The 15,860-nt window shown below is 47.3% G+C and overlaps 1 protein-coding gene across 1 annotated transcript in view; it reads right to left on the reverse strand.

The window, feature by feature from the left end:
* LOC134094268 (voltage-dependent calcium channel subunit alpha-2/delta-1-like) overlaps positions 1–15,860 on the reverse strand; it is a gene marked incomplete at its 3' end in the record, with an annotated part of 81,872 nt that overhangs the window by 42,500 nt on the left and 23,512 nt on the right. Inside the window, 3 exon segments of the mRNA XM_062547737.1 lie at positions 1,493–1,625; positions 4,862–4,897; positions 7,662–7,721. Of these exon segments, the coding sequence (XP_062403721.1) occupies positions 1,493–1,625; positions 4,862–4,897; positions 7,662–7,721 (229 nt within the window).

Genomic DNA, 15,860 nt, shown 5'->3' on the forward strand with positions numbered 1-15,860 from the left:
GCTCGTGTAATACCCAAACAGCTGTCAGAGAGTGTGTGTGCCACGGACTGGTGGAGGCTGCCCTCTGCCTCCCTCACACACTCCAGCGAGACCCTAGCCAGCCCCAGTTCATTGTCGTTAATAATGAATCGACTTACAAATATGCAATAAATAATAAATAAACAGCCCTGGCCTGCATTATCATTCAGGGTCCTCCTGTGCACAGTGCAACACTCGTCAAGCATGTGAGAGTGTGTGTAGGCGGGGCGGCTGCTGGCGAGGGATTGTGCTTGAGTGTGTGTGTGTGTGTGTGTACCTTCCTCTCTCTCTCTCTCTCTCTCTCTCTCTCTCCTCTCTCTCTCTCTCTATGTCTTTGTCTCTGCATATCTGTGCAAATGATTCTGTGTGTAGATGGATCGGCAGATCTGCAGATCTGCATTTGAATGTGTGTCTGTGAGTGTTTGCTTGAGTAGAAATAGACTGGCTGGCTGTGTTAGAATTTGAACATCACCAGGCGGCTTGACTCCAAATGAAAGTTGTTTGTTTAAAGTAAACAAATTAACTACAAGTACTACAGTCTCTGTGTGTGTATGTGTGTGTGTGTGTGTGTGTGTGTGTGTGTGTGTGTGTGTGTGTGTGTGTCTGTGCGTGTGTGTGTGTGTGTGTGTGCATATGTGTAACAAGGTCAAATCTAAAGTGGTGTCTTTAACCACAGGACCAGACGCCTTCCCAGCATGCACAGGGCGAAGAGAAACTCCACAGCCCAGCCTTCCTGCCAACTCCCAGTCACACACACCACACAGACACCAGCGCAAACCAATTAACACTCACACACACGGATACACCAAATGCGTCACGCATGACATCACATCCAGGTAGGGAAGCTTCTGTGACTCACTGTAATGCCACTGTATATTTTACATTTATTCCATTTCTAAACATACATTTGTATGGACACTTACAGTATATACCAACGTCTAAATGAACAGGAGTGGAGAATATGTATGTGACAGGGAGACTGTGAACTGTGTGTGCGGATAGAGACTGAGAGAAGCAGTGGAGGGTGTGCGCATAATATACATACAGAGAGAGAAAGACTGGAGAGACAGACACACATATTCACGACATTCCCTAACCAACAATGGGGGTCGCCATGACGCCGAAAACGGTTATCTATTTCTGGCGAAGCTGCATTGTATCTATTTTAACGTGACGGTTGACAGTGCTTAACATATCATAATGCATATAAAAGTCAACTTTTCTATTTTGTATCGGTTATATTATGCAGTATATACATGCTGAGGGCAGAATTGTCAACATTTCGAATGAAATCTAAGTTGAAGCATGTTCTAGTTAGCTACTGAGAACGCATGTAAACAGAATGAGCGGAAGTTGAAAACAGTACAGATTTCCGGGTTAAGGAATAAGGTGAATAGAGAGAGAGAGAGGGAGTGAGAGAGAGGGTGAGAGGGACTGTATTGATATACACTCATGTGTCATGCATGCTACTTACAGCCGTCGTATATGTCCGTAGGGATGTGCACTGCAGAGAGGTTGTAGGAGATCACCCGCCTGAACTGCACATCCTCTTTGAAATCCGGCCTGAGCCGATTCTTCTTGTCTTTATCAGTGTCATTACCATTGATCTATGGGAATACACACACACACACACACACACACACACACACAATAAGAGTTGCAACGTGTTGATGTACAACAGATTTCTACTTGGGCATTTTTTTTTGTCTTTTGTAAGAAACACAGTACTTAGTAAATACTTTATAGTCTTCCACCACTCACTTCTGTTTCCCCCTTTCTGGAGCCTCTCTTCCTTTCTCTCTCTCTGTGTTTGTATTCCCCTCCCCCTCTTCTTCCTCCTCTCTGTTTTGCTGTGAGGATACTCTTGTTTATTTTCTCTCTATAATTGTTGCTATTTCCCCTCAGTTAATCATAGGGAGATTGCAGCAGATGCCAAACACAGCATGTCCTTAGACGAATACGCTTAATATTAAAGGGACATTTTGGTTTGTAATCGCTAGAAACATCCCTCCTGCTATGGAACCTTCCTACAGCAGCCTAAAGGAGTGAGATAAAGAGCATGACGGTCTGGGTCTGACCACGTCCCATGCTCCTGAGTCCTGACATATTTCTGTTGCTGAGTTGTTGGAGGCTCTCTGCTCCGAGCAGCTGATAAAGCAAATGGCTTGGAGGCTGTTTGATTGCTCTAGGGATGTGTGCAACTCGGAGGTTGAAAAAGACACAGTAGTGATACAAGCTGCAATCACACTGCACTGCATGTTACAGTGTCTTAATTACATCACTAAAGAAGGCTACATTGCCAATGTGCCCCTACTCATCAATGATAGCATATTGTATGATCTACGTATCTATGGTATTGTACTGATTTTTGGTTAAAACATGTATTTAGCACCTCATATGAGTCTCAAAGTTTTAAAGGATTACAGTAAGATTACGTTAGTTCTAGACTTTCACAGTACCAGAAATCCAGCTTGATTTGGTTATCAGTTGTTTGGCTAGCTGCTTGGGTCCCTTGCAAGCTTACGAGGGGTTCAGTAGAACTGTCCCATTATCAATACCGTACAGCCACAGATATCCGCTCAGAAGGTGAAAAGAATCCTGTCAGACTGCCTTTGCACCGGCATGCCCAGACTCAGGGACGGACACGATGAAATTGCATTATGGCAAGCCAGGTTTGGGGGGAGAACGGTGTGTGGGTGTGTGGGGGTGTTTAGATGTTTGCCTATGCTCTTTGAAAAGTCCTTGATAAATAATAAAAAAAATACTTTAAAAGGATTAAATTTGCTGAACATTAGTCTGAGTGCTACTGCTAAGTCAGACCGTAAAAAGTTACACCAGGTCAACTCGGCTTGATGTGGTGTCTTTGGACTCGCATCTGAATATAAACTGTGGTGTCTATGGTTTAAACACTCAAACAAATGTAAAGTTAAGCAAATCACAGAGCTGAAAATACTGACCATCTAAAAATACCGACCACGAGTCGTTTTGAACACAAGACCATCATGGCTGAGATGTTATTCACAATAACACACTATAAATGGCTATAAATCAGTTTTATTAGACAATTCTATGAAGAAAATAAAAAAAGTCACAGTGGCAACAAATTTGTTATTAATCTTGTGAACTAATTCCACCAACACAGCTTTCTTAATAAGTGATCTTAATAAGTGATGCACTGCCATGCAACACGCCACCAACGCTTTTAGCAGGTGCGGTAGAGTATCAAGCTCAAAGCAGCCAGAGAAGACAGCGAAAGCAACACTATGTTTTCTTTAATGTCACCTTCCACATCTGATCATGTTCTCCTTCCTCCATCCTTCAGCTCACTCTCTTCTCTCTCTCTTTAGGTCATGTTGCATGATTATTGAAATATGATCCACACAAATTATACAAAGAGTAAATATAATCATATATTTATCTCATTTTCCTTCCTCTCTCTCTTTCTCTCTCTCTCTCTCTCTGTTTCTCTCTCTCTGTCTCTCACTTTCTCTGCCTCTCTCTGATGTGATGCATAATTGGCAGGTGTGATACATGAGCTGCTGTTGCTCTCTCAGCATCTGTGAAAGTGTGTGTGTGCATGTGTGCGTGTGCGTGTGCGTGTGTGTGTGTGTGTGTGTGTGTGTGTGTGTGTGTGTGTGTGTGTGTGTGTGTGAATGTGTGAATGTGTGAATGTGTGAATGTGTAGATGTGTGTACTGTATGTGTGCGTGTGTGTATGTATGTGTATGTGTGTGTGTGCATGTGTGCGTGTGTGTGTGTGTGTGTGTGTGTGTGTGTGTGTGTGTGTGTGTGTGTGTGTGTGTGTATGTGTGTGTGTGTGTGTGCGCGCCCGTGTGTGTGTGTGTGCGTATGTGTGTGTGTGTGTGTGCGCGCCCGTGTGTGCATGTGCGTATGTGTGTGTGTGTGTGTGTGTGTGTGTGTGTGTGTGTGTGTGTGTGTGTGTGGGAGGATGTACGTGTGCCGAGAGGAGCAGCACCAGATGGATCTCTATTCCACATTCTCTCCTCCAATAGGCTCGCACTTCACCAGAGGAGCCGGGAGTCATAAATCTTCAGGCTGGAGATGTGTTAATAACTGGAGCACACTTCCCCCCTCTCCTGTCCACCCCCCTCTCGCCCCCTGCTACATCTCTCCGGCTCCGGCTCTACCGGATGCACCGGGTTAAACGCTGACCGTAACACCGGCTCCCAACATCATGTAGGGCCACCGGGTGTCCACTCCCGCTCTTCAGCGCCTGCACCTCTGTCTTTACCTGGTACACTGGATTACAATGCTAAACCATAACAGTGCGTCCTGACACAATGCAGGGTAACCAGGCGATATTTCACTTTGTCTCCTGAACAGCTACATCCACTAATTGGCTGCATAACAATACGAGCAAAAGACATCGAGGGTCTATTTTTAACTGGAGCTGGCTCTGCACTGGGATTGGCCCAACAGTGTTCTTCACGTCACTGGAATAGAATAATAGAATAGAATGCAGGCACAAAAGAGATCCACTGACCTCGCATGGAGAACCTGCATTTATTTCAGACGACATCTTACGAAAGCTAGAGCGTTGGGCATGTGGTTGTCCACTGCAGCAGGACTTCCACCGTTTACCGGCTCAATTAGGAATTTGATTTCAACGGTTTCATCAGCCGGATTCCTGACATCATTTTAATGGCACTTTTGTAATTAAGTCAACCACTAATGCAACAGAATAGATTACAGCCTACGAGTAATGAAATGACTATCTTGCCATCTGAATGGCTAATGTGTAGTAGAGCAGTTACGAGTGCTGTTAGGGCAGATGGGTAACGGTGAGATGGAGCCGGAGGGGTAATGAGAGGGCGATTACTCACGTTCTCCTTGGCGTTGTAGTACACGATTTCCCCCGCCTGCAGGAGAGGAGAGAAAAAGAGCATCACACTCAACTGTCCATCAGTCAGCCTCAGTCAGCACGCCAGTAGGAACGTGTGTGTGTGTGTGTGTGTGTGTGTGTGTGTGCTAAAAGTTAACTGAGAGTGGGTGTGTATGGAATAGAAAATACGCTGTCATTGCTGTGGAGCTTGTGGAAGTTTGTGTGTGGTGCATGAGGTCTAGATGCAAAATACACACATTCCAATGAGCAAAAGCAACAGAAGAAGAACACACGGTGGGAGAGGAACTTTGTCTCTGGTTTCATGGAACACTCAGCAAAAGCATACCTGATACAGTAAATACAACCTTCCACCACTCAGCTCACAACACACATGGCAAACGATTTGACTTTTGCTCTACGATTATGCTATAGGTAACTGAAATTACGTCTATGCTTGATGAGGTAAAGGCGAGTAAAGGTAGAACAGGAAGGTACAACAACTCTCTCTCTCTCTCGTGTGTGTGTGTGAGAGAGAGAGAGTGTGTGTGTGTATGTGTGTGTAGAATTCGCTGAGCCACAGGCAGTATGTCGTGCTGCTACGCACTTCAGGTCAGCTTTTAATGAGATCATAGGGGGAATTAATCTCAGACCAATTATCTTCAAAAAGGGAGACAAAAACGGCACTGCGCACACACACCGCACACCGCACACACACACACGCACACACACACACACACACAATCCTCCACTGCTATGGTAAGTAACCACTGTCACACTGCCAAACCAAATAACACAGACCTCTTGTTTACAGATAAGCATCCTCATTTGCTTCATATTTCCCAATAGACAATGTAAAGGTCAGTATTTGAAAAGCCATGAAGGCCCATCTATAAAACATCTGAACATCATGAATTATGCTTCATATTAATTATTACTGCGAGGATATCGAGCAGCATGTTTTCAATTAAGGGCAGCTATGAATGCAAAGAATTCTGAGATATCAGCCATTGCGTGCCTGGAGGCACAATGTGCTGTTTTTAAACTGGATGGCTGAGATGTGAAGGGTACAACTAGCCCGGCCAATTAGCTAACGACATCGCAATGTGATCCTTACGAGGAACAACGACGCTGTGACGGTGTCAAACATATTCTCACTCATCATCCAGCAACTCAGCTAATGAACATGCACAGATCAAAGAGAGTGTGAGTGTGTGTGTGTGTGTGTGAGTTTGAGTGTGTGTGTGTGTGTGGGGGGGGGGCATGTGTGTGCGTGTGTGTGTGTGAGAGAGAGAGAAAGAGAGAGAAACAAGAAAATGTGAAATGAAGACAGAATAGAGATGGATAAAAGAGGCATCCGAAGAGAGAGGACTGAAGAGTCAGTGTTTGTGTGAGTGTGTGGTGTGTGTGTGTGTGTGTGTGCGTGTGAGAGAGAGAGGTGAAGGGATCACTTGTAAAACAACTACTGAGGCATTCAGGGCATGCGCTCGCAGTGAAATCAATCTTTCAAATGCATGCTAAAAGCGCCACAGTTGAAATTTAGCACATACAAAGCGTGTGCTCACCGTGAAATCAGATCTATTAACCAAACCTCATGCCTCAGCCACACTCTGCCCTGCTCTCTCCTTCCTCTCTCTTAGAACCTCCACACACACACACACACACACACACACACACACATACACACACGCACTGTAACACACACACATACACACGCACTGTAACACACACACACACACACACACACACAGAGACACTCTCCATCACACACACACACACATACATACACAGGTTTGGGTCACACTGGGTCACTCTCTCCGAGTGTTAGGTCAGAGGGAAGCTGGTCCGACTCCCTTCAGCCGTTCTCCCAGCACATTGCTCAGCCCATTACAGAACATGTGCTCACAGCCAGACCCACTCCCACTCCCACACCGCAGCAGCCGCCATTCATTTTTCATCTCTTTCCACCACTTATTTCCTCTCCTCCGCCAACAGGGAGAGAGCAGCGTCCTGTTCTCTGACAGCGAGAGACAGAGAGAGACAGAGAGAGTGGAAGCCTGGCTTATGAATGCATTATGGTGTCGGCAAATACAAACTCTTCGGGGAGTCTGTCTTGCTTCTTGTGTTATGTCTTTGCATTTGTAGTGCTATTTATTCAGGAGCAGGCTATGCTGAGGGCAAACAGAATGGAGTGAACTACAGGGGCAAAGAGGGTGTCCCCTCCCATCCCCCATAGCAAACAGCACGGGGACGATTTTTGTGTTTTGTTGTGTGATACAAATGACATAACTAGTGCTGTCAAAAATATCACGTTATTTACACATTAACTCAAAACAATTTTAACAGTGTTATTTTTGTTTTTTTTATCGCACATTAGGTGTGTGTGTGTGTGTGTGAGAGAGAAGAACTATGTTTGAATTAGGCTTGAATTAGGCTGCAACAATTAAGAGCTTTTTTTATGCTATTGCAGTATCTGAACTTCTTGGAGGAGAGAAGTTTGTTTTTTGCTCAGTGGTGCTGCCAGCTGTCATCTGTCCCAATACTTATTGACAGTATTAGGCTACTACAGACATGAATGGCTCTAACACTATACTGCGATTTGCAATAAAAAAAAACATTTGCACAAAGCAAGCCTATCCACTTTACTTTGATAAGACTATTAAAATGATAAATCAAGGGACATTTGAACAGATAAAAATGTGCGATTAATATGTGATTAATCGCGAGTTAACTAGGACATTCATGAGATTAATCGCGATTACTTTTTTAAATCGATTGACAGCACTAAACATAACACAACTCACCTGAAGGTCATCCTTCCACTGATGCTCCTCCTGAAAGCTCTCCGCTGCAGTGGCCAGAGCCTGAAGAGAGGAGGGGGAATAACAGACAGACAGACAGACAGACAGAGAGAGAGGGAGGAATAGGGAGGTGGGGAGGGAAGGAGAGAGAGAGAGTCAGAGAGGGAGGAAGAGGGAGATGGGGAGAGAAGGAGGGAGAGACACACACAGAGGATGGCAAATTGTTATTGTGTTATTGATCATCCCCACTGAGTGGGACAGTCACCAATCCATTAGGCCTGGCTTTTATGGCCACAGAGGCTGCTGACCTCAAACTGCTCCTGCCTATTGCACCTTCTCTCCCCAGCAACAAAACCCCCACACGTACAGTATACTGTACAAATATAGCAGTTCATAATTATGCCATTCATTTGGACATCTGCATTGTGAAAATATGAAATCTCCCCAAATGTCAAAGCTGCATTGTATCCAGGCATCAGCAAGAGATACAATCATGAAAATGTATGATTTATTTTCCACTGGGGGGGCCTTTCCATCTCATTCCCCATCATCCCCTCCATCACAGATAAACCTATACCGTCTCCAACCCAGCCCCCCCCCCCCCCCCCCCCCCTCGACCCAGCCCAGAAGACAACTGGATATTTCTGCTTGTGTTTTCTCGTGTCAACATTAATGATCCTCCATTGTAAAAGCCTGGCAGAGGCGGAGCCTTATTATGCTCTCACACACGGAGGAGCTGAGCCGAGCCGAGCCCAGATCCCACATCAAAAGTCTCATCTCGATCGCAAAAACAATCCCCATCTTATGGAAAGAAGGGAGGATGGAGAAAGGAGTCTGTTTGTCTCCCTCTGTGTGAGCCGAGCACATCATCAGCGTCCCATTCAGAAACAGCGCCCCAGTGTATTGCTGCACACTGCATTTCAATAGGACCTCTGGACTTGACACAGAACTATGAAAAGATGAACTCCACTTCCACAGGAGGCACAGAGACACCGCTTCTGCTGTGAAAAGGTGCTCTTACAAAGGAACAGAAATTGAACATGATGTGGGAGAGAGAGCGGCTCTTGCAATGGCCATCATCTTGCGCCCACGGTTGTTCCGTCACAATCCTGTCCAATTTGGCAGCGAGCCGCAGAAACACGAGGAGATGGCCGGCGTTCACACGCCCGCTCCCCTGTTCCTGCGCTGCCCACGGTGGGGGCCGGCACCATCGCTATGGTAATGAGCCATCAGGAGCCCGGGATCTGCCCTTTCCCAGGGCCAGACAAAAGCCCCACTTGGAGGAGATTTGACAGCAGGTAGGCGAGGTGTCGGCTCGCGGCGTCTCTGGGAAAAGGCCAAGCTAGGCCACTGTGGCCGCACTGGCAGGCCAGACCTGGAAAGGTTAATGGGATGATGAGTGTCGGCGGGTTGATCTCATATTAGAGAGTTTATCTCCTCCAGCTGAGGGAAGCCAACACCCCCCCCCCTCTACCCCCTCACCCTCAGAACTCCCTGAGACAGATGAATGGGGTGAGGAGAGGGGGGGGGGGGGGGCTCACCTGTCCCCCCATCACGTTTGGAATGAGCAGCCGGATGTGGAGTGACATGCAAATGTGCTGCAGGCTATGGGCCAGCACCTCTGGGCTGTCACGGGGGAGCTTATGGAGTGAGACGTCACTCTGGGAGAAAGTTATGAAAGTGTGTGATGAGGGACCTTTAAATTGCAGCAGCACCAGAGCAGAGGAGATGTAAATGCATTGCATACATTTATACAAACCTTGCTGCTCAATTAGCTAGTCTGTTACAATATTGTCTGATCATAGCTGGGTCTATCAAAGCTAGTTGGGAATGCCCACCCTCATGTCCCCCACTCTAGTTGTGCCGCCCAGAATTTTGGAGTGACCAATGCTCCTGCTCATGACTACAACTGCATTTCGCTGTCTTGTGCAAAATGACAATAGAGTTGAATCTGATTAAAGGAAAACTATGCAGTTTGGGCAAAATCTTGGCTGTTTTCTCGTTTTTCGCTCGCAAGCTTTTCTGCAGAGCTCCCCCTGCAGTTTAGTGTATACATTACAACACTCCTCAATCAGTCAGTCTGCCATTTCCTCTTTCCGTATTCCTCTGACAACGGATTACTCGCTTTCTGCTTCTTCTCGATGTCTGAGAATCGCTAACTTGTTCTAGCCGGTGCCTGGCGTGAATGTGTGCAGTGCACTAAAGCGATTCATCACATCGCCAGCATGAAAGCGAGGCTGCAAGACTTCCTGTCTCTGAGTTCACTGGCCCGCCGGCCCACCGGCCCAAAGTTGCAAGGGTGTTTTTTTCTGCTCACAGGCACTATAGGGTTAAGCAAGACGGCTACCATTCAACACAAATAAAGACATACAACCATTACAATGACTTTGAAGATGTTCAGTTGAGGTAAATTAAGTTAAAAAAAATGCATAGCTTAAATAGGGCACAGCAGACAGACCCAGAGAAAGACTAAATTAAATTGAAACCATTAGACCCACCCATTATCCACCCCTGCAACAGGAGTCCACTCGCAGCTGTCCATTCCTGCTTATCTACAGCCAAGACTAGGCCATCTGACTAGGCCATTCATTCATGACTAGGCCATTCCTGCCCTCAAACCATCTCCTAATGAGTGGGTTCCATAGCAGCACTTTTAAACTAGACTCCTCTGGTCATTCTCATTAGCAGTCCGCGCTAGTGAAGCAGTGACTGAGCACCAGTTCACACCACCACGTCCCTCCTGATACCTGATCAGGCGTTGAGAAGAGGAGTGGGCCCGGTCCCTCCTGATACCTGATCAGGCGTTGAGAAGAGGAGTGGGCCCGGTCACTTAGCCGTGGCTAGCCTCGATCATGCCCTCTCAGCGCCCGCTCACGCTTGCGAGGAGAGCCCTCTTTTAGCCCCCGGCCGCTGCCTGCTGGCGCAGCTCTCGGTAATGCGAGTGACGAGCGACTGGAGTGGCACTCCTGCCCAGCGTGGTGTTGGGCTCTAAGTAAACAGTTGTCTCTCAGAGCGGAGGCCGGCGGGCTGCCTGAGGAGGCTTCTCACTCCAGTGGGAGCATCAAGGCTAAGGGGGCATCAGGAGGAGGCTGTCAAGGCTTTTAAGACTTGTTTACTCTTCAGCTGGGCTGTCTAGTACACTGGAGAAAGTTTGGAAAGAAAAACTGCTCGACAAGATAACCAAGTCCTCGATTCTGTTTTCAATAAGGTATAGTTTTTATGGTTATGGTTATGGTTATTTAGCAGACGCCTTTGTCCAAAGCGTCATTATAATGAGTTATTTTTTTTTCAGTAAAGGTGTCACTAAAACATGCAATAAATCAGTCATCATTTTTGACATATGTCACATTTGATCTCCTTAAGTGATAAGCTTATATTTGCAATGCGAGCACACCTGTCTTAACACTGATTTGCACATTCATAGCTCATAGCTCCAGGAATTTCCCCACATCAACCATGCTCTCTATGCAAAGGATGTTGTTTCTATTACAGACTGCAGATCTTGTAACTGCACAATCAAAGCCTCAGTTACAACTCTGTAGCTGTACAACCAATGCCTCGTCTTATCAGTATATGTACATTACATGCTTCCTAAAGTGTATATATACTGTATGTATATATATTTCACGTATGCTGTGGTAGATACATCAAAAACCAAGCTAACGAGAGAGGCTAGGTGATGGAGAAAAAATACTAAACAATAATCAATCAGCCTGGCCTGACTAGAAATATCTGTCCGAATATCGAGCCAGTGCTCAGTCTGTGGCATCATTGGCGTTTCCCTGCCGTCCCCGGGCCTGTGCTGTTCCATCAGCTCTCACATCTAAACGCCCACCACCACCACCACTACACACCACCAGCACCACGCTCCCACCTGATCCTCCCGCCTCAGCGTCCACTCAAGCCATCAGTCTCCAGGGAAGACAGGAGCGCGTGAGGATGTGTCTCTCGCGTGGGCGGATGCGTCACTCTCCTCCCACTGCCCCCCTGTCACTCAGGCGCCGGCACCCACAGGGATCTGACACGCGGCGGCTCGTAAGTCAAGATGACCGTGGCGTGCAACACGCATGTAAATATTTCTGCTCACGTTCTCCTAGGGTGCGCTGACCGAGGGAGGGGAGGCTCGGGCTAACGATAAGAGCATGTAGGCAATTAGCTAAAAGCTTTTAGCTGATAGCGGATTGGGCTATGACGTATTCTTGCTTTAAAAAAAACCCAACAACAACAACAAGAACAACAAAAAACAGAAACATATTCCCTGCATTGAGGGGACTTTTTGTGCATTACAAAACATTTCTCTACTTTCTCGCATGCGTCCTCCCCAGAGTCCTGAATATTAAGTTAATTTAGATGAATGCGTGCCAGTGTGCATTTGGAGAACTGCGTGGCGTTTGGGAGCACTCTAGAAAATGGATGGGCTGGGCTCTGTGTGCCTCTCCCAGCACCACTCAGCATTGACAATAGCATATAAATTTCCCTTGGACTGACACAGACCACAGTGCACCAACACAACACAACCCAACCCAACCCAACACAACCAAACACAACACAACACAACACAACACAACACAACACAACACAACACAACACAACACAACACAACACAACACAACACAACACAACACAACACAACACAACACAACACAACACAACACAACACAACAACACAACACAACACAACACACCATTCCAACATGTAAACTAGAGAAGCGGTCCTGAACACACCACAACACACACCTCTGGGGAGGGGTCCTGAACGCACCACCACACTATGGGGAGGGGTCTTGAACACACCACAACACACTCTATCTGATGGCATGCCACCAACAGATCAGAAATATGTATTACACACACACACACACTCATCCACATAGACAAACACACACACACACACACTCATCCACATAGACACACATACACACACACACACACACACACACACACACACACACACACACACACACACACACACACACAGACAGACAGAAACACACAAACACACACACACACCCACAACTGACTATCCAGACTCTCCTCCCCAAGACTGAAAGCCTGGGCTTTGGTCCAGGCGTCTCAGCACCTCCTCTGCTAAAAATACTCTCCCATAGCCATCAGCCTCCCGCCTGCTCCAGCAAGCCTCTGGAGGACAGATCAATCTTCAAAGGACTGCAGCCTTTAAAGGAGACGCCAGCTGTGGAGAAGACCTCTGTCTGAGGTAAACAGCAGTGTCCATGATGGAGATGGTCTACATCTGAATGGTGTTTACATTACTAGCTGGTAGCTGTGTGCAGATCAACAATCATGAACAATACACTGTAAGCATTGTAATACGTGGTCTAAGGAGATTGAGAGGGAGTTGAGATGCAGTTTTCTGAGGCCTCGAATTAAAACTGCAGACACTGGGTCTTATGAGTCCAACTCAATAATTAAAATGAGAATTCACTTATTCCCCCAAAATGATTAGCTTTTCCAATCTTTCCCGCATGGGTGATTTTAATTATCAGCCCCAGACGATAGCTGAAGTGTAAAATCCATAATCAGATCCCTATACAATAACCCTGTATGATTGGGAAAAAAAGATGGCTGTTTACTGTGATTTTTTTCCTTCTTCTCGTTTCATAGAGAGTGAGAGAGAACTCAACGAACAAAATGTGTGAACGCAAGAATGCAAAGGAGCATGCGTTGGTAACAGTGCAACGTTGCCATGGTCACCGTTGCCAGGCGAGCCTCATTAGGAGGCGAAGTTCATTAGTGCTCCTCTCTCTCTAGCTGTCACAGAGGAGGGGTCCTTGGAGACCTGCCGGTGGAGACCCAGTCTGAAATATGACTCTCACTCAACCGACCCCCCCCCCCCCCCCCCCCGCCCACTCATTCGCTCACTTACTCACCCGTTGCCTTCCTCAGCTCCCCTCCCCAGCCCACAGCTGCAGCTATCCGCTCAAGCCCCTCACTCAGCACTGCTGCCATGCTCCAGACCAGCCTTTAGTGAAAAACAACCAGGCGTGTGTGTCACTTGGCTCCCTGTTTATTTGTTCGGTCTCCCCCCCCCCTTTTTTTTTCTATCAGTCCTTCGTCTTATTCTTAGCTCTAAAAGCAGCTGACAAGATTTAAGTACAGTTTTTTCTTTTTTTTTTTTTTTGACCAGAAGTACTCTGAAGTTTGAATGGAAAATACAGATAACACTCATTATATTCTGTGATTCAAGCAAGGTACCAAAGGCTCCGGAAAAAGTAGTCGAACACAAGTTAGACTCATCCACCAAGCGACATTTCATTAAGCCCCCACTCCACACAGGCGAGCTGCTGTACCAGATGCATTCCTCCGAGCTCCAAGCAGAAGTATCTGCCCTTTTCATCGACTCCCTTATAATGTGCTTAGAGAACAAAATGACGAGAATGTCATTATGGACAGGAGGTAGATTGGACTGCCATTTAATAAATTAAAAAAAAGAAAAGAAAAGAAAAGAAAAAACTCTTGATTCAGTTCACTACTCGCTGGGAGCTACAGTACATTAGAGGGCGGAGGTGCGCTGGCTTGACCAGCTCAGAGTCTGGTCCGTGTGGGGCTATCGGTTCTGGGCTTGGGCCGCTGTTCTGGCTGGTCACCACACTGCCAGGGCCATTCAGCCAATTTATCAAACACAGCTCAATAACCCCACCAGAGTTTCATCAATGCCTTCACTCGCTTTTGATCAATAACCTTACTGGAGTTTCATCAATGCTCCCACTCCGGTTCGATCAATAACCTCATACTGGACTCTAATCAAATGGGTCTGCTAGCGGTTCTCAGTGTGTGTGCGTTAATAGAGTGGTTTGTGTGTGTATGTGTGTGTGTGTGTGTGCGTGTGTGTTACTTTACTCTGGTACCACCCTTGTCCCATACAGAGAGCTTGAGACACTTCTCAATGCAAGCTAAATGCAAGATGTGAAACAATGATCCCAGTGATTAAAATGGAAGCTCAACAACAACAGCAATAATCCAGCCTTCCAAAACCAAATGAGCGCGTTTGTTTTGTTCCAATTCTTGTCTCCCTAATGAAGACGTCTGCCACGGACGACAGCCAGTGAATGAAGAAAAATGGATGACTGCTGTTTTGTCTCGGGAATTAACGGAAAAGAAAGTCTTCAGCATCCATCACTAATTGAGCGTGTGCGCGACAGCCCTACAAATGGCTTCCCACCACCAGCTCTGGCGTGGGCACATGGCGAGCCGTCTCTGCCTTCGTCGTGACGCGCCTTCTCCAGCTCGTATGCCGGCAGCATCCTTAAGTGAGCCAGCGTGTGTCCTCGGCATGTTGAATCTAATGTTCCGTTTGCTAATCGTGTTCAAATCTACCGTCTGTGTGTGGTGGTGGAGAGAGGTAAAGGGGGAGGGAGGGAGGGGGGGGGGGGGTGTCTGGCTCTTCATTAAAACCCAAACAGCCCTCATCATGGAGATCTGGTTAAGGGAGGTGAGGTGCGTGTGTGTGGACAAGAGGAGATTTGCACCCAGCGGGTCTACACCAGCATCGAGCAGCATTCGGTCGCAGGCTTTGTCCATCCTCTCGCAAAAAACAAAATGGCCAAATCTCTGGCAGTGTATTCCGTCCAGCGCTCTGAGTGAGCAGTGAGAGGGGCCAATCAAAACGGGACGCGGCGTGGCACTGCGCTGCGCGGGGCCACTGTGGGCGGTGGGTGATAAAGCTTCAAAAATAGAGGTGGCGGAGCGCGCCGCGCTGGCATTGAGCTGGCCGTAGAGCCCATAAATCCCGCTTTCATGACGGCCTCCCCGTTTTTGCCGCGTTCCTTCATAAATGATTCAGCTGCCGGGGCCCGCGCGTCTGAGCACAGATGAGCACGGACAGCCGGACGGAGGCCCCGGTGGGACACAGCCGAGCGGAGCCGGGCGCGGTGTGGTGCGGCGCGGCTAGCCAAAGCCCATCAGCGGCGTGCAACACCCCCGTGGCATGTGTGTGTGTGTGTGTGTGTCTGTGTCTCTAGCGGAGTACAAAGAGGAGCTGGCGAGGGAGATGGACTCTGGTGATCCAGGGACCACCTGTCTGCTGGAGCCAGTGCAGGCAATGACTCATTAGTGGGGCTGAGGAGAGTGTGACTGCAACAGATCCTGTTAGAATGACAATGGCTGAGGCGGCCTGTGCATAGGGAACGCTCAAGCATTGCTGAATGTCACATGTTGCCATAAAAAAAAAAAGATTTTGTTCCC

This window comes from Sardina pilchardus, chromosome 10 (genome assembly GCF_963854185.1).
Source record: "Sardina pilchardus chromosome 10, fSarPil1.1, whole genome shotgun sequence".
Lineage (NCBI taxonomy): Eukaryota > Metazoa > Chordata > Actinopteri > Clupeiformes > Clupeidae > Sardina > Sardina pilchardus.